The sequence below is a fragment of the Peromyscus eremicus genome, chromosome 4 (genome assembly GCF_949786415.1).
Source record: "Peromyscus eremicus chromosome 4, PerEre_H2_v1, whole genome shotgun sequence".
Lineage (NCBI taxonomy): Eukaryota > Metazoa > Chordata > Mammalia > Rodentia > Cricetidae > Peromyscus > Peromyscus eremicus.
This window is the reverse complement of record NC_081419.1, coordinates 14,325,019-14,348,571: the sequence shown is the minus strand read 5'-3', so window position 1 is coordinate 14,348,571 and position 23,553 is coordinate 14,325,019. Positions and strand designations below refer to the sequence as shown.

Here is a 23,553-nt window from a genome sequence, read left to right as displayed (position 1 = left end):
ACATGCCCTTAATCTCAGCACTCAGGAAGCAGAGGCAGGCGGATCTTTGAGCTTGAGGCCAGTGTGGTCTACAGAGCAAGTTCCAGGACAACCAGAGCTACACAGGGAAATCCTGTCTCAAAAAAATATAATTTAAAAACTTTTTTCTATTGAAAAAACATTTTTTTCTTGTACAATATATTTTTATCATGTCCTCCCCACCCTTTTTCTGAGACATGGTTTTACTATGTAGCTGTAGTTGGCTGGATCTTGCAATGTAGATCAGGTTGACCTTGAACTTACAGAACACTCCCTGTCTGCCTCCTGAGTGCTGGGCTAAAGGCATGCACCACCACTGCAGACCTGTATTACAAAGTACTTCCTAGAATCTGCCATCCTCAGCAGTAAATCCTGCCAGCAAAGTCAGTTCTACATTCTCTGAATTCACCCACAATGCCGAATTCAGAACTGGCACATAACCAGAAATAGCCCTAATGGGATCCATGCCAACGCCAGCTCCAGGGCCTGAGATGGCCCAAGGCAGAGAGAAACGCCAGCTAGAAAGAAACTTACCTGCACTACCCTCACCAGAGTTTCGGGGTACTTCTCAAACACTCCTTGAAAAGCTGCTGCTGGAAGCCAGAGGATGGTGGACGAGACAGCTGCACGGGCAGAAACTGTTTTGTAGGGTGCAGTGTGACCCTGGAACAACAACTTGGTTAGTCCTACACGAGGGACCTAGGAAGCTCCTGGGGGATTCCCACAACCCGCAGAGGTTTCCAGAGCCTGCCTGGCTCCTCCCCACACAGCTGTTATCTTCCCAGGCATGCTGTGCACATTGGTAATTTTGACATAAACCGAAATTTGTCACAGCAAAACATCGCAAAGGTTTGGCTGACAGGCGTTATGGGTCAGGCCCACTGACCTGACGTTTACTGGATTGATTACATGCTCTTTCCTGGGACTCACAGGCCTGGCTGTTCAACATCCCACTCTGTCTATAGCCCCTTGCCAAGAGGGTTGCAAAAGACCCAACCCATGTATGCTTTCTGTAGAGGTCACTGAGAGCAGAAACCACCATCATCAAATAGCCACACAAGAGCAGTCAAACACTCAATAGACCTGCCATGCATATTCCTGTATCCCCCGTGAGGGGCTGGGCTGCTTCTCAGATACAGCGACTATAAAGATGCTATAACACACACATAGGTTTCTGTGCTCACATTTCTTGCTGAATATATGAGGGGAGGTTCCTAGATCACATGGTATCTGCATCCTTAACTCTGTAAAAATCAATCAAAACAAAGCAAAAACTTCTACCAGATAACCAAACAACCAAAACCAGATTGTCTTCCACAGTGGCTGTACCATTCTACATTCCCATCAGCAATGAATGTGTGTGAGTTCCTGCCACCGTGTGTCCTCACACCACTTGCTACTGTCAGAGTTAGAGTTCAGCAGGTTTGTGGACCCTAGTTCCTGGAGACCTTTAGAAGTTCCTGCATAACTGAAATGCCTGGTGTCGACTGAGGAAAGGTTGAAGAAGCCAGGTGTGGTGGTGCTTTAATCCCAGTGCCCAGGAGGCAGAGTAGGGCGGATCTTTGTGAGTTCAAAGCCAACCTGGTTTATAAATAAGAGTTCCAGGACAGCCAGGGCTACACAGAGAAACCCTGTCTTGAAAAAAGGGAAAGAAATGCTCAATATCCTTAGTCATCAGAAAAATGCAAATCAAAATGACTCTGAGATACAACCTTATGCCTGTCAGAATGGCTATGATCAAAAACACTAATGACAGTCTATGTTGGAGAGGATGTAGAACAAAGGGAACACTCCTCCACTGTTGGTGGGAGTGCAAACTTGTACAACCACTGTGGAAATTAGTATGGCCGTTTCTCAGAAAATTGGGAATTGATCTACCTCAAGAACCAGCCATACCACTCTTGGGCATATACCCAAGGAATGCTCAATCATACCACAAAGATACATGCTCAACTATGTTCATAGCAGCATTATTTGTAATAGCCAGAACCTGGAAACAACTTAGATGCCCGTCAACTGAAGAATGGATTAAGAAAATGTGGTACATATACACAATGGAGTACTATTCAGCAGAGAAAAATAATGGCAACATGAAATTTGCAGACAAATGGATGGAACTAGAAAATATCATCCTGAGTGAGGTAACCCAAACCCAGAAGGACAAACATGGTATGTACTCACTCATAAGTGGATACCAGATATAAAGCAAAGAACAATCAGACTGCAACCCACAGAACCAGGGAGGCTATATAGCAGGGAGGACCCTAGGATGACTGTGGCTTATAATAAGTTTTGGTTTTACTCAATCACTGGGCAAGCCTCTATGAAACATTTCACTATTAGGATAAGAATTTATACTGTATCAAGCTGATAATAGAAAAAATAAAATAAAATAAAATAAAATAAGGAAAATGCTGCGGAACTTTTAGAGGCGGAGCCTCACTGGAGAATGTAATCACTAGGGAGGCCTAGAGGCTTTGTAGCCCAATCCCACCTCCTCTGCTTCCTGATGGTTGATGCCGTGGGATCCCACACCTCCCTGCTCATGTCATCATGTCTTCCCTACCACGATGGAAGGGATTACTCAAACTGTAATCCAAATAAACCCTTTCTCCCTTAAATTGTTTCTTGTCAAGGACTGTCACAGCTGTAAGAAAGGTATCTAATACACAGCAGTTTGGGGAGAGGGGTCATCCATGCTCCCATGTGTAAGCTAAATAAACTCACTAGTTTAGCAAGCTACACTTGCGTAGACTATTTACTTTGATCTGTGATTGATACCATATCTGACCTAACTACATGTCTGACCACATATCCCCATAAAAAGGTCATAAAACACTATAATCCCTCTTTTACTGATGTGATTATACCTGTGGGTTTCCTCCAGAAGGCTGGTTTTTAGTTGTTATATTGTAGAATATCAAGCCAGTTAGGTTCACACCATAGTGCATGCCTGTGAGCAGTGGGTTCTAATCCCTTCACTCTCAAAGCCTCTGATGTTTTGTTCTGCTATCAAATAGCACACTGGAGTCAACAGGAGATTTTGATTGAAGTCTGAATATTAATCTAATTCTCATTGCCTTTGCTATGCTGCTTATGGCTTAATCTGAGATTTAAAGAGGTCCAAGGACAGATCAGTGGATCTTCTGTCTTCATCAACTATACAATGCTCATCTCCCCCCTCTAAAAGGATATAAATGGTCATAATCCCAAGGATTAAGACAAAGGCCAGCTAGGAATGGTAGACACAATAATCTCAGTACTTAGGAAGTAGAGGCAGAAGGACTCAGAGCAATACTGCTCAAAAAACAAAGAGCCAGGAGATCTATCTCTATGGGAGAGCCCTTGCCTACAATGTAAAGACCCTGGGCTTGACTCCTATCTGCAAAAAAGAAACAAAGCTAAGAGTATACTGGGAATGCAAGAGAACTTTAGAAGCTATAGAAAACAAGTGACAGCCAAGAAAGATCGTGACACACACCTGTAATCCAAGTAGAGACTGAGGCAAGAGGACTGCTGCATACTCAAGGCCATCCTAAGCTAAATAGTGAGTTCTAGGCCAGTCAGGGCTACAGAGTTAGACTCTCTCACAAAAGGAAAGAGGGCGGTGCATCGCGGCACATGCCTGTAATCCTAGCACACAAGAGGTGGATGCAGGAGAATCAGGAGTTCCAGATCATCCATCCTCGAATACATAGCAAGTTTAAGGCCAGTCTGGGTACATGAGATCCTACAAAAACATACAAAAGCCTATAGGTCTCTCGACCCGTGGGAAGAATCCAGTTTACTGTCCTTTCTCCTGCATAGATTCCCCAGTTGACAACCTGGACCATACACATGAGTTTGTCTTTTTTAATGTGTGCATGTGCAAGCACAAACACACACACTTGAGCACAGGTGCACACAGTGCAGTATGCATGTGGAGGTCAGAGAACAGCAATGGGAGTCGAATCTCTCCCTGCACTGTGTTGCGTCAGGATCTATCTTGTTTCTCCTCTGTGCAGCTTATTCCAGACTAGCTGGTCTTCGAGCTTGTGGCCTCTTCTCCTGCCTCTGCCTCCTATCTCAGGCTTACTGATTAACACCACTACGTCTAGCTTTTTATGGATCCTTTTTCCAGGATCAAACTTGGGTTGTCAGGCTTGTACAGCTAAGGATTTCCCTCACTAAACCATCTCCCTGGCCCTGGACCCAGTTTTTTTGTAGTTGTTTGGTTTTTTGTGTGTTTGTTTTGTTTTTTATGAAACAGGGTCTCACTATGTACTCTTGGCTGGCCTGGAACTTGGATTAGACCAGGCTAGCCTTGAACTCACAAAGATTCATGTACCTCTGCCTCCTGACTGCTGAGATTAAAGGTGTGTGCCACCATACCTACTGGACTCTGTTTTTAAGTGGCATTTTTCTTTTCGTAATTAATCCATGTAATTACCAGTTGGGTGAAGGACTTTTCCAGCATTCAGAATGTCTATGCCACCCTGAGTCAATGCCCAGCACAAACCCCTGGCATGTATCACTGATCTGATCTCAGCCACAGGACTGGTACAGCGGCCCAGGGCCAAACCTTCTCATCGATGACCTGTTTTGGAAATAGTGTTTTGGGCACAGTGTCACTCACTAATCTACATACTGTTGATAGACCATATAGCCCATAAAGCTAAAATATCTACCATCGAGCCTTTGGGAGAAAAGGCTGGCTAGCCTCTGCTCTTCAGCACATATTAGAAGCTTGAATTTGAAGTTGTGTCAGTGAATAACCCAGTGTATTCTCTCTGTGTCTGGGCAGTGCCTCTACAAGACACCCATACGACACATCTACACTCTCACACAAGTAGATGTGGAGAGACAGATAAGACCCTGATCTGAAAGACAGACTGAAAAAAACACTCGGGAAGGCTGGCGTATCTAAGGGAGCAAAGGAAAACCTCATCTTACTTCATCATGGAGAACATGACAACATTGTTTAAACATTTAAAGGACAACAACAAAGAAAGCTCTAAATGCTGAGTATGGCACCACACACCTGGAACTCCAATACTGGGGAGGTAGCTGCAGGAGAACTGCCACCTGGAAGAAGCTAGCCTGGGCTATACAGCAAGTTTCAGGTCAACCTAGAATCTAATGGGGTGGGGTAGAGGTAGGGGCAGAAACAGACAGACCCCTGAAGCTCACTGTCCAGCTAGCCGGACTAGCTGAAACAAACTGATAAGCTTTAGGCTGAGAAACCATGACTCAAAAACTAAACGTGGAAAACAGTTGAGGAAGGGCACCTGACATTTGCCTTTGGCTTCACATGTAGACACACACATACACACACCTACATTAAAAGGTACATATACACTACACCACACACACACACACACCACTACAATGCATACACTAATTTATTTTTAATTAAAAAAAGAGGGACCAGGCCGGGTGGTGGTGGTGTACATGTTTTCAATCCCAGTACTCAGGAGGCAGAGGCAGGTGGATCCCTGTGAGTTCAAGGCCAGCCTAGTCTACAGAGTGAGTTCCAAGATAGTCAGAGCTGCAACACGGAGAAACCCTGTCTCGAAGAAACAAAAAGCAAACAATTAAAGGGACCAGGGGAGATGACTCAGAGGTTCAGAGTACTTGCTGTTCTTGCAGAAGACTTAGGTTCAATCCCCAGCATCTACATGGTGGCTCACAACTGTCTATACTAAGTTCCAGGCGATTCAACACCCTCTTCTGGCCTCAGTGGTCACCAAGCACACACATTGTACATATACATACATGCAGCAACATACTCATACATGTAAAAATTTTTAAATATGTAAAAATAAAGAAAACTGAAATTAACAGTTAAAAACTCTAAAGAACTAAAAGACTAAATAAACGGCACGGTGCTACCAGGGCTTCACGCTCTTTGGATCCCAGCACCCACATGGCCACTCACAACTTGCTACAACTCTAGTTCCAAGAGATACAATACCCTCTTCCAAGCCCTGTGGGCTCCTGCACATGTGTGGTGCACAAACATACTCTCAGACACACACACATATACACATATACACATACAATAAAAAGAAATAATTTGATGGGCAGCAGTGGCGCACATCTTTAATCCCAGCACTTGGGAGGCAGAGGCAGGTGGGTCTCTGTGAGTTTGAGGCCAGCCTGGGCTACAGAGTAAGATTTAGAAAACAAGGCTAACTCACACACACACACACACACACACACACACACACACACACACAAAAGAAAGTAAAACAACAACAAATAAAACCCATTAAGTGGGAAAAAAATCTAGGAGTAAGTGTAAGAGGAAGATAAGGAGGACTAGTACTACATTTGAAAGTTTTCATAAATATGTCCCTCCTGCACCTTCTTCAGGAAGCTAATAGAGAGCTTGTTCCACCAAAACAAGAAAGTGAACCACGAGGAGGAAACTAGAGACCCTTACTGCAGAGTCCAGGGGTCCCGGGTAACATAAGATGGCAGGATAGGGAAGCTGGGAGGTTTTCCCAGAGAACAGTGCTACTCATGGAGCACAGCCAGGATAAACCTCTACAGTGGGTGTACGGTTAAGAACTAAACAACAAAGCCAGGCAGTGGCAGTGCACACCTTTAATCCCAGCTCTCGGGAGACAGAGCCAGGCAGATCTCTGTGAGTTCGAGTCCAGCCTGGTCTACAGAGCGAGATCCAGGACAGGCTCCAAAACTACAGAGAAGCCTTATCTCGGGGGAAAAAAAAAGACCTAAATAACAACGACAAAAATGAAGAACCTGTTAACTGCAAGAAAACAAAAAGCTGACAAGAAAACAGTTTCTCTAGACAGTGCGTGGCTCAGCTGTGAAGATATGCACAAAGTCTTAGTTATGTCCCGTGGGTGGAAATAAGGGGTTTGGGAGAGCAGTGGAAACAAGATGGGCCGTCAAGAGGGCTCATCTCTATTCTCCAGGCAGGAAGCCAGAGCATCTAAGACAGAACACGTACAAAACAATTATAACAGATGCTCTAGAAGAACCTGAGCGTTGGACAGTCTCGGGGGAGAACAGACAACTGCTGTTTATGAAACATCAAGCACATCCTAAAATATCTGTACATGTCATTTTGTAAAAATTCAAAATTCTTTCCAGGTGTGGTGGTGCACACCTTTAATCCAAGCACTGGGAAGACAGAGGCAGGCAGGTCTCTGAGTTGGAGGCCAGCCTGGTTTACATAATGAGCTCCAGGACAGACAGCCAGGGCTATGTAGAGAGACTGTCTCAAAAACAAAAAAAGCCAGCCAGTCTGGTCTACAGAGTGAGTTCTGGGACTGCCAAGGTTGCACAGAGAAACCCTGTCTCGAAAAATAAAACAAACAAACAAAAATACACACAAAAAATTTAATTGTAAAATGTAATAAATACAAATGTTTAGTGAGATTAAAAAATGACCAGTTAATAGCAGTATAGAAGTCATTTTCTCTCAAATGTCATCCCTTTGTCTTTTCTACCCCCACCAGACTCAGGGAAGATTGGCTCCTCCTCTAGGGAAGGGGCCATTCTGATACTGACACAGTGGGATGGCCAGTGCAGCGGGGACCCAGGCCTTGGCCTTAGCTCTCAACTTACTTCCTGCCATATTTCATCACATGTGTGAATAAATGATGTTCAGTTTAAAAACCACAATGAGGTCAGGATAAAAAACAAGCACCAAAGAAAGGTCCATGCCCAGTTTACATCTTTTTCTTTTCTTTTCTTTCTTTTTTTTTTTTTTTTTTTTTTTTTTTTTGCTTAAAAGAAAAACTAGAGCTGGAGAGATGGCTCAGCGGTTAAGAGTCCTGGCTATTCGAGAGGTCCTGAGTTCAATTCCCAGCAACCACATGGTTGCTCCAACCCAGCTCCCAACCATCTGTAATGAGATCTGGCACCCTCTTCTGGCATGCAGGCAGAACACTGTATACATAATAAATAAATCTTTAAAAAAAAAAAAAGAAAAAGAAAGAAAGAAAGGAAGAAAGAAAGGAAGAAAGAAAGAAAGAAAGAAAGAAAGAAAGAAAGAAAGAAAGAAAGAAAGAAAGAAAGAAAGAAAGAAAAACTAACTGCCAGGATGGAGGAAGGATGCAGCTATCAAGTGGCTAACTGATCTACCTCACATAGACCAAAGTCTTCTAGGTTTCCCCTATCCTTTCCAAGGCCCACCAGTCCCCTCTAAACATCCTGGAGCATCCTCAGAGCCAGCTACAGGATAGGAACACACAGTGAATGCCTCTCTCGGACCAGCAAAAGATGACTCTTTGGACTGGACACCTGGTCTTGTCCAACCCCACTCACCGATGTCAGTAGCTTCCTCAAAGCTGAGCGCCAGTCTTTCAAAGGCAATTCTGCCTTGCTGGAAGATAGGTGTCTTTTTTCTTAGGTAAGCAGCCTCCTCCACTCAGGTCAAATGGGGCATAGCAATATACAGAGGTCCCACATATGCCTCCAGGCCGCCAAATAAGACCCAGCATTCTGTGCCCATCTGACAGGCAGCAGTGCAGACAAAGACACCCCAGTGTATGCAAGGAACTTGTTGCTTCAATGACAAGCATCAACTAAGGGCTGGATCGGTGGGTCCCACCAGGGCTTCCCTGTGGTCCCATACCAAGGCTTGGACTCCTGGTGCAGTCTGTCTGGATATACCCAAACAAGGTGCTCCTTAACTGCTCTGAAGACAGAGTAACACAGTCTAGAAGAATGGAACTGTGATGATTAACTGGACTAGATTTGGAATCACCATAGAAACACACTCCAGGGTATGTCTATGAGGATTTTTCTAGAAAGGTTTTAACTTAGAGGTAAGACTCATCTTGAATGTGGGCAGCACTATCTCAAGGACTAAGATCTCAGACTGATACAAAGGAGAAAGTGAGCAGGATACCGGCACTTATCTTTCTGCTTCTCAACTGTGGACAGCTCCTATTCCTGCTCTCATGCCTTCTCGTCCATGACGGACTACACTTTTTTTCTTTTTGAGACATAGTTTTTCTTTGTAACAGCTGTGGCTGTCCTGGAACTCACTCTATAGACCAAGCTGGCCTCGAACTCACGGAGATGCATGCACCTGCCTCTGTCTCCCGAGTGCTGGGATTAAAGGCGTGTGCCACCACTGCCGGGTGGACAGACTACACTTTTAAACTGTGAGCTGAAATAAACCTTAAACTTAAAACCTTCAACTGCTTTTGTCAGGTATTGTTGTCATAGCAACAAGAAAAGTAATTAGCCAGACATGGCAGCACACACCTTTAGTCCTGATTGATAAAAGATACATGGGCTGGTGTGATGATTCTGTTCACTTCTGTATGTGAACAAATACCATAAAGAATAAAGAGTGCAAAATGTCTGGCACAGTAGCACACACTTGTAATCCCAGTATTCTGGAGGCCAAGACAGGAGGATAAAGAATGTGAGGCAAGTCTGGGATATATACAGTAAGATCCTAGAACCAAAGACAGAAAGACAGACAGAGAAGCAGAAATAGAAAGGACAACTGAAGACTTACTAAATACAGTCTATCTTAAACACAATGTCTAAGGTGTTGCCACAGACACCTCTTTAACTACCAAGTGAGAGCTGCTCTCATTCCTAGACGGCCCCTCACCTGTGCTACTGCAGAGACGTAGCCTTTAACAACAAGGGACTCGCTGTCTAGCAAGTCAAGAAGAACAGGCCCGAGGGAAAGCCCAGGCGCTTGGGCTCCTACGGCAGGGAAGGAGAGGGCGTACTTACAGTGATCACATCCAGAATGCTGAGGAGGCTGTGGACACTGTCCCCTGGCAGAACCTCTTTGACCACCACCTCGGTGCCATCCTGTGCTCAGAGAACAGAACCACAGGTGTCAGTACAGAGAGGGTCAGTACAGGGCGAAGAGGTCCAGGCAGCACCCAGGACAGTTGGCATTCAAGATTTCATCTGAGGTGCTATCTCACAGAAACGCCCAAAGTAGGAGATACCATAAGCAGGGCTGGAAAAATGGCTCAACAGTAAAGAATACTTGCTGCTCTTCTAGAAAATCCAAGTTTTGTGACCAGCACCCACATCAGGGGGTTCACAATTACCTGTAACTCTAACTTCAGGGCATCTGATGCCCTCTTCTGACCTCTGCCCCCACACACATGTACCACATACACACTCATAAACAAATAAAAATAAATCTTTTAAAAGACAAAAAAAAAAGAGATACTGCCAGGTGGTGGTGGCTCATGCCTTTAATCCCAGCACTCGGGAGGCAAAGCGAGGCGGATCTCTGTAAGTTCGAGGCCAGCCTGGTCTACAGAGCAAGATCCAGGACAGGCACCAAAACTAAACAGAGAAACCCTGTCTCGAAAAATCAAAAAAGAGAGATACCATAAGCTTGAAAGAAGATGTTAAGAAATAATAATAGGTAGTGGGCTCCAAAAAGCCAGCTCATGCACCAGGGATTGATCCTGATCCTACTACCAGGGGACTCCTTAAGCAGATCAAGCTACACAACTGTCTCGCTTATGCAGAGGGCCTAGTCCAGTCCCAGGAAGGCTCCACAGCTGTTGGACTAAAGTTCATGGTTTTCCACTAGCTTGGTTTGGTTGTCTCTGTAGGTTTCCTTCATTATGATCTTGATGCCCCTTGCTCATAGAATCCCTTTCCTCTCTCTTCGACTGGACTTCAATGGAAAATGGAAAAACAAAACAGGTGGATCTCTGTGAGTTCGATGCCAGCCTGATCTACAGAGCAAGTTCCAGAATAGCCAGAGCTACACAGAGAAATCCTGTCTCAAAAAAACAGAGAGAGAGAGAGAGAGAGAGAGAGAGAGAGAGAGAGAGAGAGAGAGAAATAAATAAATAATGCCAGGCGATGGTGGTGCACATCTTTAATCCTGGCACTTGGGAGGCAGGGGCAGGCAGATCTCTGAGTCTGAGGTAAGCCTATACACAGTGAGTTCCAGGACAGCCAGGGATACACAAAGAAACAGTCTTGAAAAAAAAAAAAAAAAAAAAAGGTGTGGGGGAGGTTAGGGACACATCTCAATCAGTAAAGTGCTTGCCTTAAAAGCATAGAAACCTGAGTTAGATCCACAGAATGCATCTAAAAAATGTCAAATTCGGTCAGAGATAGTGGTTCACAACTTTAATCCTAGCACTCAGGAGGTAGATCTCTGAGAATTCCAGGCCAGCCAGTCTGTACAGTGAGTTTCAGGCCAGCCAGAGTTCCATGTTGGTTTGAACACATTAATGATAGCCTCCGAGTATCCAAAACGTTGTAGTGTGGCATTAAGGAGAAGAAATTAAAAAGCACTTCCCCTTGCTGTAATTTAACAAAGAGTGAGATTTAAATTCTCTACTTCTCTCTCCCTGTGTCTTCCATCATTCCTGTCTGTTGTATGTTGTGGAATATTCCTTTACACTGTGTGAAGATGTGTCACTGTGACTGGTTTAATAAAAAGCAAAACAGTCAATAGCTAGGCAGGAGGTGCAGCAGGGACTTCTGGACAGAGAGAGCTCTGGGAAGAAGAAAGAAGGAGTTGCCAGCCACATGCAGAGAGGATGCAAGACATGCTAGAGGAGAGGTAAAAGTCACAAGCCACATGGCAACCAGTACATGAATAGAAATGGGTTAATTGAAGTTATAAGAGCAAGTGGGACAAGCCTAAGCAATAGGCTGAGTTTCATAATTAATAAAAGTCTCCATGTCGCTTTTTTTTTTTTTTTTTTTTTTTTGGTGAGCTGGTGACCCAAAGAAAAATCTACCTACAGTTGTATGAATCTGAATCTGTGTCTACATGAATATTGTCTTCTGAATTTGTCTGTTCCTGTTTCTGTATGTGTCTGTGTGTCCCTAACAAAGGGCTTTTCTCTTTCTGTTACTGAACAGTACAGAAAGCATCACATGGAGAAGGAGGAATACTTCACAGAAATTTTCAGCCAAGTTTTACAAGGGTTTAAGTCACTGACTCCAACTGATCCAGACAAGTGAATAAATGCTATCAAGCAATATTCATATATTGTCTTCAACACATGGCAGACATTCATTTCATAAGGTTGCTTTCAACCTATATTTGCTGTTTCCAGCATTAACTACCATGATGTATACACATATAAGCATTATTTGTGGATCAGGGGTATGGAAGAGTACATAATTTAAGATTACAGCTATACATTAGCTTAGCTTGTGAAAGTTTATACCTGGCAAGTCCAAGGCAAGTAAGGTTGGTTGTTCCATTGTCCTCTCACAGGCAGGCTAAACAAACAGGCTGAGTGCACAGCTGAGGGTCAGTACTGTCACAAGTGACCTTAAGGCATAGTATTAACTCTAGTTGTAAGGTCCAGAAAAAGTTCCAGTCTCTTAAAATGTAACATGTATTTTCATAACATTGCATTGTCACACATAGCGAGACTCTGTCTCCACCCCAACTTCCCCCAAAATGTCAAGCATGGTCCAGGAAGACAGCGCGGCAGTTCAAAGTACTGCCCTTCAAGACTGACAGCTTGATCCCTGGAACCCCACAGGAAACTAAGAAAACAAATTTCCAAAAGTTGTTCTGACCTTTACATGTGCACACCAGGGAATACTCCCACATGCACACACATACATAATAACAATTAAGATGTTCAGTGTCAGGTCTGGTGGTGTGCATTTGGAATCCCAATGCTGGGGAAGTGAAGACAGGCCGATCTCTGGGGCTCACTGACAAGCCAGCCTAGCCTACGTGGTGAGTTCAGACTAGTAAGAAACCACGTCTCAAAAAACAAGGTAGCCAGGCAGTGGTGGCGCATGCCTTTAATCCCAGCACTCTGGGAGGCAGAGGCAGGCGGGTCTCTGTGAGTTTGAGGCCAGCCTGTCTACAAAGTGAGTTTCAGGACAGCCAGGGATACACAGAGAAACCCTCCCTCAAAAAAACAAAAACAAAAAATAGGCTGAGCAAGCCATGAGGCAAAGGGCAGTAAGCCATATTACACCATGGCCTCTGCTTCCGTTCCTGCCTCTAGGTTCTTGTCTTGAGTTCCTGCCCTGACTTTCTTCAATGATGGACTATGACCCAGAACTATAAGCTAAAATAAACCCTTTCCTCCCCATGTTGCTTTTAGTCATGGTGTTTTATCACAGCAATAGAACCCCTAAGACAGACAGACAGGCAGGCAGGCAGGCAGGCAGACAGACAGACAGATACACAGACACACACACACAGACACACACACACAGACACACACACACAGACACACACACACAGACACACACACACACACACACACACACACACGAATAGAGAACTAATGAAGAAATCCTGGCTAACCCAGCCATCATCTCCCAATCCTAGGACTCATCCGAACCCAGCAAATTCCTCCAAACTAAATGAGTTAGTTGGACTGACTACAATGGCCCTGAAGGTCCAAGTTTAGTTACTGCCAATAAAAATGACAATATTTTTGAATCAGAGACTCCCGTGTGCCTAACAGTAAAAGATGCTGTTTCAGGTGTGTTGGTTCAGGCCTGTAATCCCAGCACTCAAGAGGCTGAGGTAGGAGAATTGCCATGAGTTCAAGGACAGCCTGGGCTACAGAGTAAATTCCAGGCTGTCCTGGACTACTGAATAAACTGTCTCAATGTATGGATATGTGTGTGTGTGTGTTGTGTGGCCAAAATAAAAATAGCAGCTGTGTTTGAATACTGGGGTGAGGGTGTGGATTTTCACCAAAGAACTAAGGTTTAAAGTTCTACACTAGCCGGGCGGTGGTGGCGCACACCTTTAATCCCAGCACTCGGGAGGTAGAGCCAGGCGGATCTCTGTGAGTTCAAGGCTAGCCTGGTCTACAGAGTGAGATCCAGGACAGGCACCAAAACTACACAGAGAAACCCTGTCTTGAAAAAACAAAATAAATAAATAAATAAATAAATAAATAAATAAATAAATAAATAAATAAAGTTCTACACTAACTTTTTGACAAAGAGCTTTCAGAGCATCCCCTTCCCCACCCTGGCCCCTGGCCAGACTCACAGCATCTTGGATGCAGACCTCCAGCCGTCCATCCTGAACCACATAGATGCTGGTGTCAGGCTCCCCAGGCTGGAATACATGCTCCCCTTCTTGCAGCTGCACGAAGACCATGTGTTTGCAAAGCTCCAGAAACAGCGGCTTCTCGAAGTGGCCCAGGACCCTGCAGCAAACAGAATATACTACAGAACATGCTCTCCAAGAAGGCAGAGTAGGGAACACAGGCCACCGTCCCCACCAGCAGCAGGGCCAGGGCTCGCCTAGACCTCTATAAGGCTGATTCAACTCATCAGGCGTCAAAGTCGACAAGAATTTTAAACTTCTGAGATAACTATCAACTCAAAAAACTTCTCAAGCCATGACTATCAATGCAAGCCAGACACAAAACAGAAGGCCATAGAGTAGCTCCCCTGGAATGATGCACTAGCATCAGAGAGAGGAAAGTGGGCCAGTGAGGTGGCTCAGCATCTAAAGACTTGCAACACACAAGCCTGACAACCTGAAGCTGTCAGAGCCCACACGTCTTAGTCACTGTTCTACTGCTGTGAAGAGACACCATGACCAAAGAAACTCTCATAAAATAATTTAACTGTGGGCTTGCTTAGTTTCAGAGGTTTAGTCCATTGGCACCAAGGCAGGGAGCATGGTGGCACACGTGCCATGGGAGCGGTAGCTGAGAGCTATGTCCTGATCCACAGGCAGGGGAGGGGCAAGAGCGTGAATGAGCGCAAGCACACCTGGGCCTGGCATGCGTTTTTGAAACCTCAAAGCCCATCCCCAGGGACACATTCCTCCAACAAGGCCACATCTCCTAGTCCTTCTCAAATAGTGCCACTCCCTGATGACTAAGAATTCAAATACATAAGCCTATGGGGGCCATTCTTATTCAAACCACCACATGACATAAAAGTGGAAGTGGGGAACTAACTCCACAAAATTGCCCTCTGATTTCTACACAGGTGCTGTGGCACACGTGTGCCAGCCTCACTTATACATACACACACACACACACACACACACTAATAATAATAATAATAATGATGATAAATTTCAAAAATTGGAAATAATGTACCTTTAAAAAAAAAAAAGAAAGCTGACATAATAGTACACAGCTGTGATCTCAGCATTGGGAGACCAAGGCATAGGATTGCAAGCTGAAGGCCAGTTTAGGCTACATAGCAAGACTCTGTTAAGAAAGAGAGAGAGAGAGAGAGAGAGAGAGAGAGAGAGAGAGAGAGAGAGAGAGAGAGAGAAAGAGAAAGAGAAAGAGAGAGGAGACAGAAAAGCCAGCTTGCAGTTTTTGATCCATACACACACTTCTCACACTTGCTCTTGAGTTTGCCACTGAGGATAAAAATGATGAAAACTGTTAAATAGAACAGGAAGGAACAGCTAAAAAGGTGAGCTGACCACAAGACTCCATACATCTGAAGCACCCTGACCCTGCTGAACATTTCTACCACCATGAAGGATGGAAGCCGCAGTGCTGAGGTGGAATCGGCTTTGCTAACCATCCCTGACATAGGAAAGCTAAGTCTAAGACAGTCCAAGGAGGAAGGTGATACCCCCAGCAATGCAGTCTAGACAGAACCCTCTTGTGGTCCATTCACTATCTTACCGAACATTTTTCAGCATGTACAAAACTTCTGATGGCAGATGAGAGTTCTTCACATCAAACTCTGTAAGATCAGCCTCTAGCAGGGAGGGTGGGGGCTCTTTGGGCTGCAAAGTAGGGTATTCTTTCTTAAAGCGCAGAATCCTACAAAGCAGAGACACTTGAGAAAGAATCGAGGAGCCCAAACCCAAGATTGTGAGTGCTCCAAAGCCCCAAGAAGCTCTGTGGTGTGTCCTGAAGTGGTAGGAGCCACAGCAGTGGTTAGGACCTTAAGGGAATTCCCAGTACCTCTTGGCCAAAGAAAGCACTTTGGTTCTCTTCCTGACTCGCTGCCGGGGTGCAGCAGTATTCCCAACCAAGGTATTGGGGAGCGTGGTCACCTGCAGAACCAAGAGAAAGACTGAGTGCTGACCTGGTGACTGGCAAGGTCTAAGCTCTTGGCCTCAGGGTCTGTCTCCAGGACCTGCCTATGAGTTGCCGCCTTCCTGACCTCAGCTACTAGGGGCTGCTCTCACCAACCCCCACCCACCTGGCTTCTTGAAGGGGATACAGCAGTCAAGGACAAAACGATACCATTTGGACAAGGGCACAGCACACAGTCCCATTCACCCCACAGTATGGTCCTCACTGCCCTCAAGTGGCCAGGTCTTCAGAGCTCTGTGGCTCCATGCCTCTGGTAAAACTCCTGAGGTGAGTGGGAGACAGCAGAAGGGACCAGCTATGGCAGTTAACCAAAGGCAAACAAAGATTCAGACCAGCCTGCTTATCCCTCACCACCTATTCCTGACCCTCAGTGCAGGAGGACCATAGATTTATGATCTGGAACCCCCACAAACATGGAAAAGAGGGCTTTTTACCTTAGGGCAAATGTGGTCATTAGGGAACTACACTGTTCCACCCAGGTTCCCAGGAGTTAGGGTTCTTCCTTGGCTCAGCTCAGCCTTCCAAAACTGGCAGTGACCACCCACTTTGGGGCAAACACAAGCCCTCTGTACCTGTCCATCTTGTACCCAGGGATGTTTCTGGAAAGCATTTTCCTATCCTATTTCTTGTTAACACAAGCCTGCACTTCAGAAAGCCCAAGTGGCCCTGTTCTTGGCACTTGCCAAAGCCGTTCAGGTGTTTCAAGCCAGATATAAACCCACAGCCCATGCCTCCCAGGCTGCCTCCAGGGTCAGTGAGGGATTTCCAGGGGAAAAGTGTTGGTTCCACTGGGGAAGTGGATAACTATGACTTAAAACATGTCCTAAAGTTGTACCCAGTGGCAGGAGCCATGGGATCAGAGGAGAGGGGGGAGCACAGGTCAGGAGCTTGAGGGTCCCCATTCCACAAAGGCCTGTTTAGAAGAGACTCTCGCCTGGTGGTGGCACATACATCTTTAATCCCAGCACTCGGGAGGCAGAGGCAGGTGGATCTCTGAGTTTGAGGCCAGCATGGTCTACAGAGTGATTTCCAGGACAGCCAGAGCTACACAGAGAAACCCTGTCTCAAAAAAAAAAAAAAAAGAAAAAGAAAAAAAAGAAAAAAGAAAGAAGAGACTTTCACCACTGTCTTGTGCAACCCAGGGCATCCATACAAGTTACCTTCCTCATGATCTTCCGGCCATAAAACATTACTTTGTCTCTCTTCCGGAACCTGTACTGAGGAGTGGGTTCTGCTTGTCCTGTGAAGGAGTGAAGGGGCATTGTGAGATGGCAGGGACCTGGGTATATAGCCTTGAATGGGTAGGCAGTGAACATGGCTAGAACTAAAATAAAGCAAAGCACAAGACAAGCCCTGAAGATGAAGAAGCTGACAATAAACCATGCTCTTGGCTGCCCAGTCCCCGGCTACCTCTCAGACAGCAGGGGTAAGCGGTAACACAGGAGACTCATCTTAGAAGAGTCAGGAATTTCTCCTGTTCTTCCTGGATGCTAGCTTTGGAAAGAGCAGATAAGGCTATGGACAGACTGGGAACCTCAAACTGAGCCCTAGTAGGTGACATTCCAACAAGGCTTTGAGGGAAGCTCCCAGGAGCTCCAAATACCTCCCTCATAGGACACAAATGCAGAAAACCCCCCACTGCTCAGTCAGAGTTCAAACCAAGATACTCACGCAATCTGCTCACCCTTCTGTACACCAAAAAGATGGCAACACCAACAAAGGCCAGTGTAAGGAGGGCTCCAATTCCAATCCCGACCAGCTACACAGGATGGGAGACAGATAACAGGAGTGTCAGCAGGGCCAAACACAGCCACAAGCCAATCAGGGCCCAGCCCCTGGGAAGCCCACAGTGATTACCATGGTGGACTGTGACTGCTCCTCCATGAAATGCAGCCCCCAGGAGGTCAGGGTGCTACCCAAACAATAGTCAGCCTGAGGAGAGAACAGACAGGGTGCCCAGTTTCTCAGCCTGGGCTTGGTCAGAGAACAAGAGTAAAGTCAGGAGCCAGGGAGGAAGTCATTAGCCCTAAAGGTTTTTGAGAAATGGGGTCTACCAGATAACTTAGCAGATAAGGCATTTGCTGCCAAGTCTGATGACCTGAGTTTAATCCTGGGGACCCATACAGTGTCAGGATAAAACAGATGCCAATGAATTGTTCTCTGACCTCCACATTTGTGTCATTACATTTGCACAGCTACACACACACACAGAAATGTGATACATACATATATACATATACTATATACATATATATGTATGTATATATATATACATATATATATAATTAATTTTAGAGAAATGATCTTGCCAGGGGTGCTGAGACCCTCTGAGCTCAACTGCAAGAACAGAAAAGCAGCAACCTGTCTCCTTCGGCACTGGGATGAGTAGGCACAGAAGCTGTGCTACTGGTAAATGCCATGCATGTTAATAAACCCAACTTCTGGCTCTCCAGTCAAGAAGCAAGCCTAGTGCAGGCCAGGGCCATCTCTTGGTACCCTCTGGACCAGAGCCGCAAACCCTAAGATCCAGGACAGCCCACTCAGAATAAATGATCAGACACTCCGAAGAGTATGTAAAGTTACTGACACCCGCATTTATTTTACTCCCGACTATTTGAAAGGATGAGGATCATGTACACCCAGGAGTTCAAGCCCTGCCTAAACAACCAGCGAGACCCAGTTTTAAAAACAAAAAAAAGGCCGGGTTGTGGTGGCGCACGCCTTTAATCCCAGCACTCGGGAGGCAGAGGCAGGCGGATCTCTATGAGTTCGAGGCCAGCCTGGGCTACCAAGTGAGTCCCAGGAAAGGCGCAAAGCTACACAGAGAAACCCTGTCTCGAAAAACCAAAAAAAAAACAAAAACAAAAACAAAAAAAGGCCAAAGGACAAAAAGAAACCCCAAGGGAAGATCCATCTGGATTTAGAGATATACAGGGCTTGGGGATTTAGCTCAGTGGTAGAGCGCTTGCCTAGCAAGCACAAGGCCCTGGGTTGGATTCTCAGCTCAAAAAAAAAAAAAAAAAAAAAAAGAGATATCCAAAATCAGTTCACATGCCAAAGAAGAAATGACAGGGAGGGTCTGTCTCTGCCCCCTGCTGTCTCCAGGATGGCAATGACAGGAATGACAGGGTGTCCAAGGAAGGGAAGGAGGCAGGAGAGCAAGAGGTCAGGATATAAGGATGAATGGATGACCAACAGGGGTGGCTGGCTCATCCTCCCAAAAGCTGAAGAAAGAAGAAACCTGACCTGAGTCTTTCAGTGCTCATCCGCCCTCCCAAGCAGTTAGGAACCGAACGGGGCAAGAGCCCACTCACTCAGCCTGACGGGGCAAGAGCCCACTTACTCAGCCTGACTGGGCAAGAGCCCACTCACTCAGCCTTTGCAGTTTCTACCTGACTGCCGAGGACCAAAGTCGAGCCTTAAAAACAAACAAAAACAAGCCTCAGGCTCAGCAGTCCCTGCCAGAAAACCCAAGGTGACTGCAGGCCACTCAACAAAGAAGCCCAAAGGCACAGTCCTGCATCATAACGAGTAAGTGGGTTGCCTAGAAAACAGCCTTGCAGTCTTAGTTCAGGAGGCAGATAGCTGAGTATTGTTTGTTTAAGGCTGAGGAAGAACATGTTCCTGTATGTTCTTAGGTGACTTCATCATTGTGTGAATGTCACGGGGTGCATTTACACAAGCACATTACCCCACCAAGCAATACAATCCGTGGGGTCACTACTGCATGTGGTCTGCTGTGCAGTGTATAGCCAGTATGCTCTTTGTTTCAAAACTGAGGCACTCAACCTCCCTTCTCCTCTGTCCCAGCTCAGCTGTCAAGACTGGGGTGCACAAGAGCACCCCAATCACACCTTCTACTTTCCTCTGAGTTTACCTTATCCAAGGAAAATACCTACATACATACATACACAGTCTACCACAGTGCACCACCTCAGACAGTCTAGCTTCTTACGATTATTCTAATGGGCCTATTCTTCTGGTTTAAAAATAAAGGCACAGGGTATATTGGCAGACCCCTTTAGTCCCAGCACTTGGGAGGCAGAGGCAGGTGGATCTCTGTGAGTTCAAGGCCATCCTGATCACATAGTGAGTTCTAGAGATATGTAGAGTGACCCTGTCTCAAAAACAAAACAAAACAAACCACCACCAAAATACTACTACTAATAAAGGCCTTTGGGATGTAGCTAGCGTTGAACTGAGAAAAAGACTGTTCAAATACCAACGTTCTAAGAGAAAACGGGAAGTAACAACTGCGACCTTGGGAAAAAAAAGAGGGCTTCAATAATTGACTTAACAGCCAGATTCCATTGCCCACACCACACTGTGAGGAACCACTGTCTAGAGACAAGTGTCAGAGCTCTGACAGGGAAATAGATCGAGTCACTACCACATTTCCTGGGTCTTCAAGAAGCCTCTGTAGAAACCCGAGGCAAAGGATCCTTCTGTCCTCTGGAAATGCCCGCCTGGGAGTTCTAAGGGTTCTGGTTCTCACCCAGGCCTGGTCTACCTACCTCAAGGCAGACATCGTCCTCTTTCTGCATGACTGAAAGCAAAGCAATGTGGAGGGCGAACAGGAGACAGGCTGAGACAAACTGCTCTACCGGAACCTTTACAGCAGGACAGCTGTAGTTCCAGCCTTGCCAGCTCCTTTCCAAGTCAAACGCTCTTATTGGAAGGGACTCCAGAACTCTGTGCTCCAAAACAAGTTGTTTTCCAGAAGCGCCTGCTCTCTGTGCGCTTCCGTCTCCTGTAAACAGCCCTCACGTGGTCTAAGAGGAACCCACAACTGTGCCCGGGGTGGGGGTGAGAGTGGCGGTGGGGGGTGGGGGGGGTGGGGGATTGAGTGGCACAGTTAGGGACCGAGCAGCCACGCGGGGCCAGCGCGGGTGGGGGTGGGGGAGGAGACCAGAGTGTAAGGTGGCTAACAGTTCAACGAGGTCGGAACAGCTGAGATTGGTGGTACAGCTAAGAAAGTAGCTCAGGAGCGAGACGGAGCAACAGGCAAAAGAGGCGAGGAAAGAAGTCACCCAAGTGGAGGGGTGACCGGCTGGAGGGTGAGCCTCACCCGGGAGGCGTGATGTCGCCAAAGGGAGAGACAAGAGATGCGGCGTAGGAGGGCTTACAGCTCAAGAAAGCTGGGCCAAGACGGGTCACAGCCCAGAAGGGGTCTCGATTAGGAGCGGTGAGGGACGGGAAGGTGGTTATAGTCGTGGAGGGATCACCGGAGGAGAGCCGTGACAGCAAGGGTTATCAAGGAGAGCGGTGAAGGGTTTGGAGGGGCCCAGCCACCGCGGGCAGCGTGTGGACAGACAGCGCAGGCACGGTGGGTGTGTAGGGACCAAAGATGGTTAACCAGAGGACCACTAGGAACCAAGCCGACTCGGCCACGCGCCAGACCGTGGGCTAGACCGCCGGTCACTGGCCCCGGTCTCAACAGCGCGTCAATTCCGGAAGCCACGGCTCGGTGGTGACTGGGAGGGTCCACAAGCCCCGACCCCCAACACCTAGCTAGGGCAGCACCGAGGATGCGCGCGCCAGTCCGGCAGCCAGCCTTCGGCGCAGCGGTTGTGAACGTCCGGTCGCGGAGCTGACGAGAGCCGAGAGCGACCGCTCCACAGGACAGACCTAGACTGCCACCTCGCGGCAGGGTGAACATGCACGGCTGCGCGCGCCCCACATCCGGTTCTGCGCGGCTGCGCGGCTGCGCGGCTTGGCCGAGTCTCCTGCCACACGCCTTCCGCCCGGCTGAGCCTGAGCATTGGGCGCGTTGGCGACCAATCGGCGAGGCTCTTGCTGCGGAGTGGCTGACCCTGCCGACGGCTGGAAACGCAAGGGAGGACCTTGCCGAGGTTGTTTTACACAGCTCAGGTCGGGGATCCGTGTCTCAGCCGTGGGACGAGAGGCCTGCGGGCCGAGCTCGAGAGCCATCGGTCCAGGTCGGTTTGAGCGTTTCCAGTTGGCGCCTCCCGCGCGGGGTTCTTCGGGGTGTGGGATCTTTCAGGATTAGGGGTAGTTTTCACTTGTGCGGTCTTGGGTCCTCAGCACCCGTGGCTCCTCCGATCATCTGCACCCGTACGGCCCACAGCACTCTCCGCTCGTAAGTTCTAGGGTGGCAAGTCCCTCTGGCTCTGATTGTCCCCCCCCCTCCCCCCAACTGCCTTGTTCTTTCAGAGTTGTCTTCTGCAGAGCCTAGCATGGGTTTCCTGACCGCCGTGACTCAAGGCCTGGTGCGAGGAGCGGACAGGATGAGCAAGTGGACAAGCAAGCGGGGACCACGCACCTTCATCAAGAGCCGGGGTGCCAAGAGAACTGGCATTTATGCTTCTAATGGGAAGTTTGTGCTGGTAAAGGAAATGGTCCCAGAATTTGTGGTTCCGGACTTGACTGGCTTCAAGCTCAAGCCCTATGTTAATTACCGAGTTCCTGAAGGCACAGACACACCCCTGACCGCCAAAGCGCTCTTCCTGGAAACAGCTGCACCTGCCATTGAAAAAGACTTTAAAGAAGGAACTTTTAATGCTAACAACTTGGAGAAATATGGCTTTGAGCCCACACAGGAAGGCAAGCTGTTCCAGTTGTATCCTAAGAATTTCCCACGCTAGAAAACAGTGACAGTGACCAAAAGTTTGCCTACAAAGTGGAGACAATACTGACCAAGCCTTGGATCCTGAAGAGTAGGGGCAGCTTCCTTGTGCATTTCTATTAAAGACCTTTAGTATCTCATACAATGTGTTTTGAATCAAGTCATTCAAGTGTGCTGCAGGGCAGAATCCATGCAGTAGCTACAGAGTCCCTAACAAATTACAACCAAGTCAGGTCTAGCTCCAAGGCAGAGGGTAGTTAACACCTTTTTTTTTTTGGATTTTTGAGACAGGGTTTCTCTGTGTAGCTTTGCGCCTTTCCTGGAGCTCACTTGGTAGCCCAGGCTGGCCTCGAACTCACAGAGATCCGCCTGGCTCTGCCTCCCGAGTGCTGGGATTAAAGGCGTGCGCCACCACCGCCCGGCAGTTAACACCTTTTATTGAAATAATTGGGTCAGTAACTGAGAATTGATCCCTTTAATGGCAACCAAAAAAAAAAACAAAACAAAAAAAAAACGTTATTTCATCAGAAAATAACACAAGGACTGGGGAGGGAGTTCCGCCCAGATGGTGCTTGCCATGTGGTCATGAAGACCCAAGTAAAGCCCATGCAAAAAGGCAAGTGTGGTAGCGTATACTTGTAATCTCAGCACTCGGAAAGAGACAAGAGGATCTCCTGGGCTTGTCAGCTAACTTCAGACCCTAGGAAGAGACCTTGGCTCAAAAAAGACAAGGCCATCTTGAATGGCACCTAGACTGACCTCTGTCTGCCACACTCATGCAGATGTACATACACAAGCCACAAAACAAGGCATAGTCGTAGTGGTGCACACTTGTAGTCCTAGCACTTAAGAGACTAGGAAGGGGTTTCAAGTTTCAGATCAGCCAGGGCTATGTAGCAAGACCTTTTCTTTTTAAGATGAGTCTTTCGGCATGTCTCTGGCTGTCCTGGAACTCAC

The 23,553-nt window shown here is 46.9% G+C and overlaps 2 protein-coding genes across 4 annotated transcripts in view; one reads left to right on the top strand and one right to left on the bottom strand.

The window, feature by feature from the left end:
• The window catches only part of Pnpla7 (patatin like phospholipase domain containing 7), an 80,552-nt gene extending 59,716 nt beyond the window's left edge, over positions 1-20,836 (bottom strand). For both annotated transcript variants that reach the window (XM_059260259.1, XM_059260260.1), the window contains exons 1-9: positions 20,525-20,836; positions 17,868-17,942; positions 17,682-17,769; positions 17,171-17,250; positions 15,876-15,967; positions 15,591-15,731; positions 13,976-14,135; positions 9,733-9,813; positions 553-681 (exon numbers count right to left, since the gene is read on the bottom strand). In XM_059260259.1, the coding sequence (XP_059116242.1) occupies positions 553-681; positions 9,733-9,813; positions 13,976-14,135; positions 15,591-15,731; positions 15,876-15,967; positions 17,171-17,250; positions 17,682-17,769; positions 17,868-17,942; positions 20,525-20,554 (876 nt within the window). In that variant the 5' untranslated portion in view covers positions 20,555-20,836. The remainder of the gene's footprint in view (positions 1-552; positions 682-9,732; positions 9,814-13,975; positions 14,136-15,590; positions 15,732-15,875; positions 15,968-17,170; positions 17,251-17,681; positions 17,770-17,867; positions 17,943-20,524) is intronic.
• Positions 20,837-20,854: 18 nt separating this feature from the next.
• Positions 20,855-22,741, top strand: Mrpl41 (mitochondrial ribosomal protein L41). 2 transcript variants are annotated; one of them, XM_059260262.1, is made up of 2 exons: positions 20,855-21,067; positions 22,185-22,741. In XM_059260262.1, the coding sequence occupies exon 2, from the start codon at positions 22,208-22,210 to the stop codon at positions 22,613-22,615; it is 408 nt and encodes a 135-aa protein (XP_059116245.1). In that variant the 5' UTR covers positions 20,855-21,067; positions 22,185-22,207; the 3' UTR covers positions 22,616-22,741. The 2 variants fall into 2 exon arrangements, with proteins under 2 accessions (XP_059116245.1, XP_059116244.1); XM_059260261.1 differs by lacking the exon at positions 20,855-21,067 and adding an exon at positions 21,704-21,949.
• Positions 22,742-23,553: the final 812 nt, after the last annotated feature.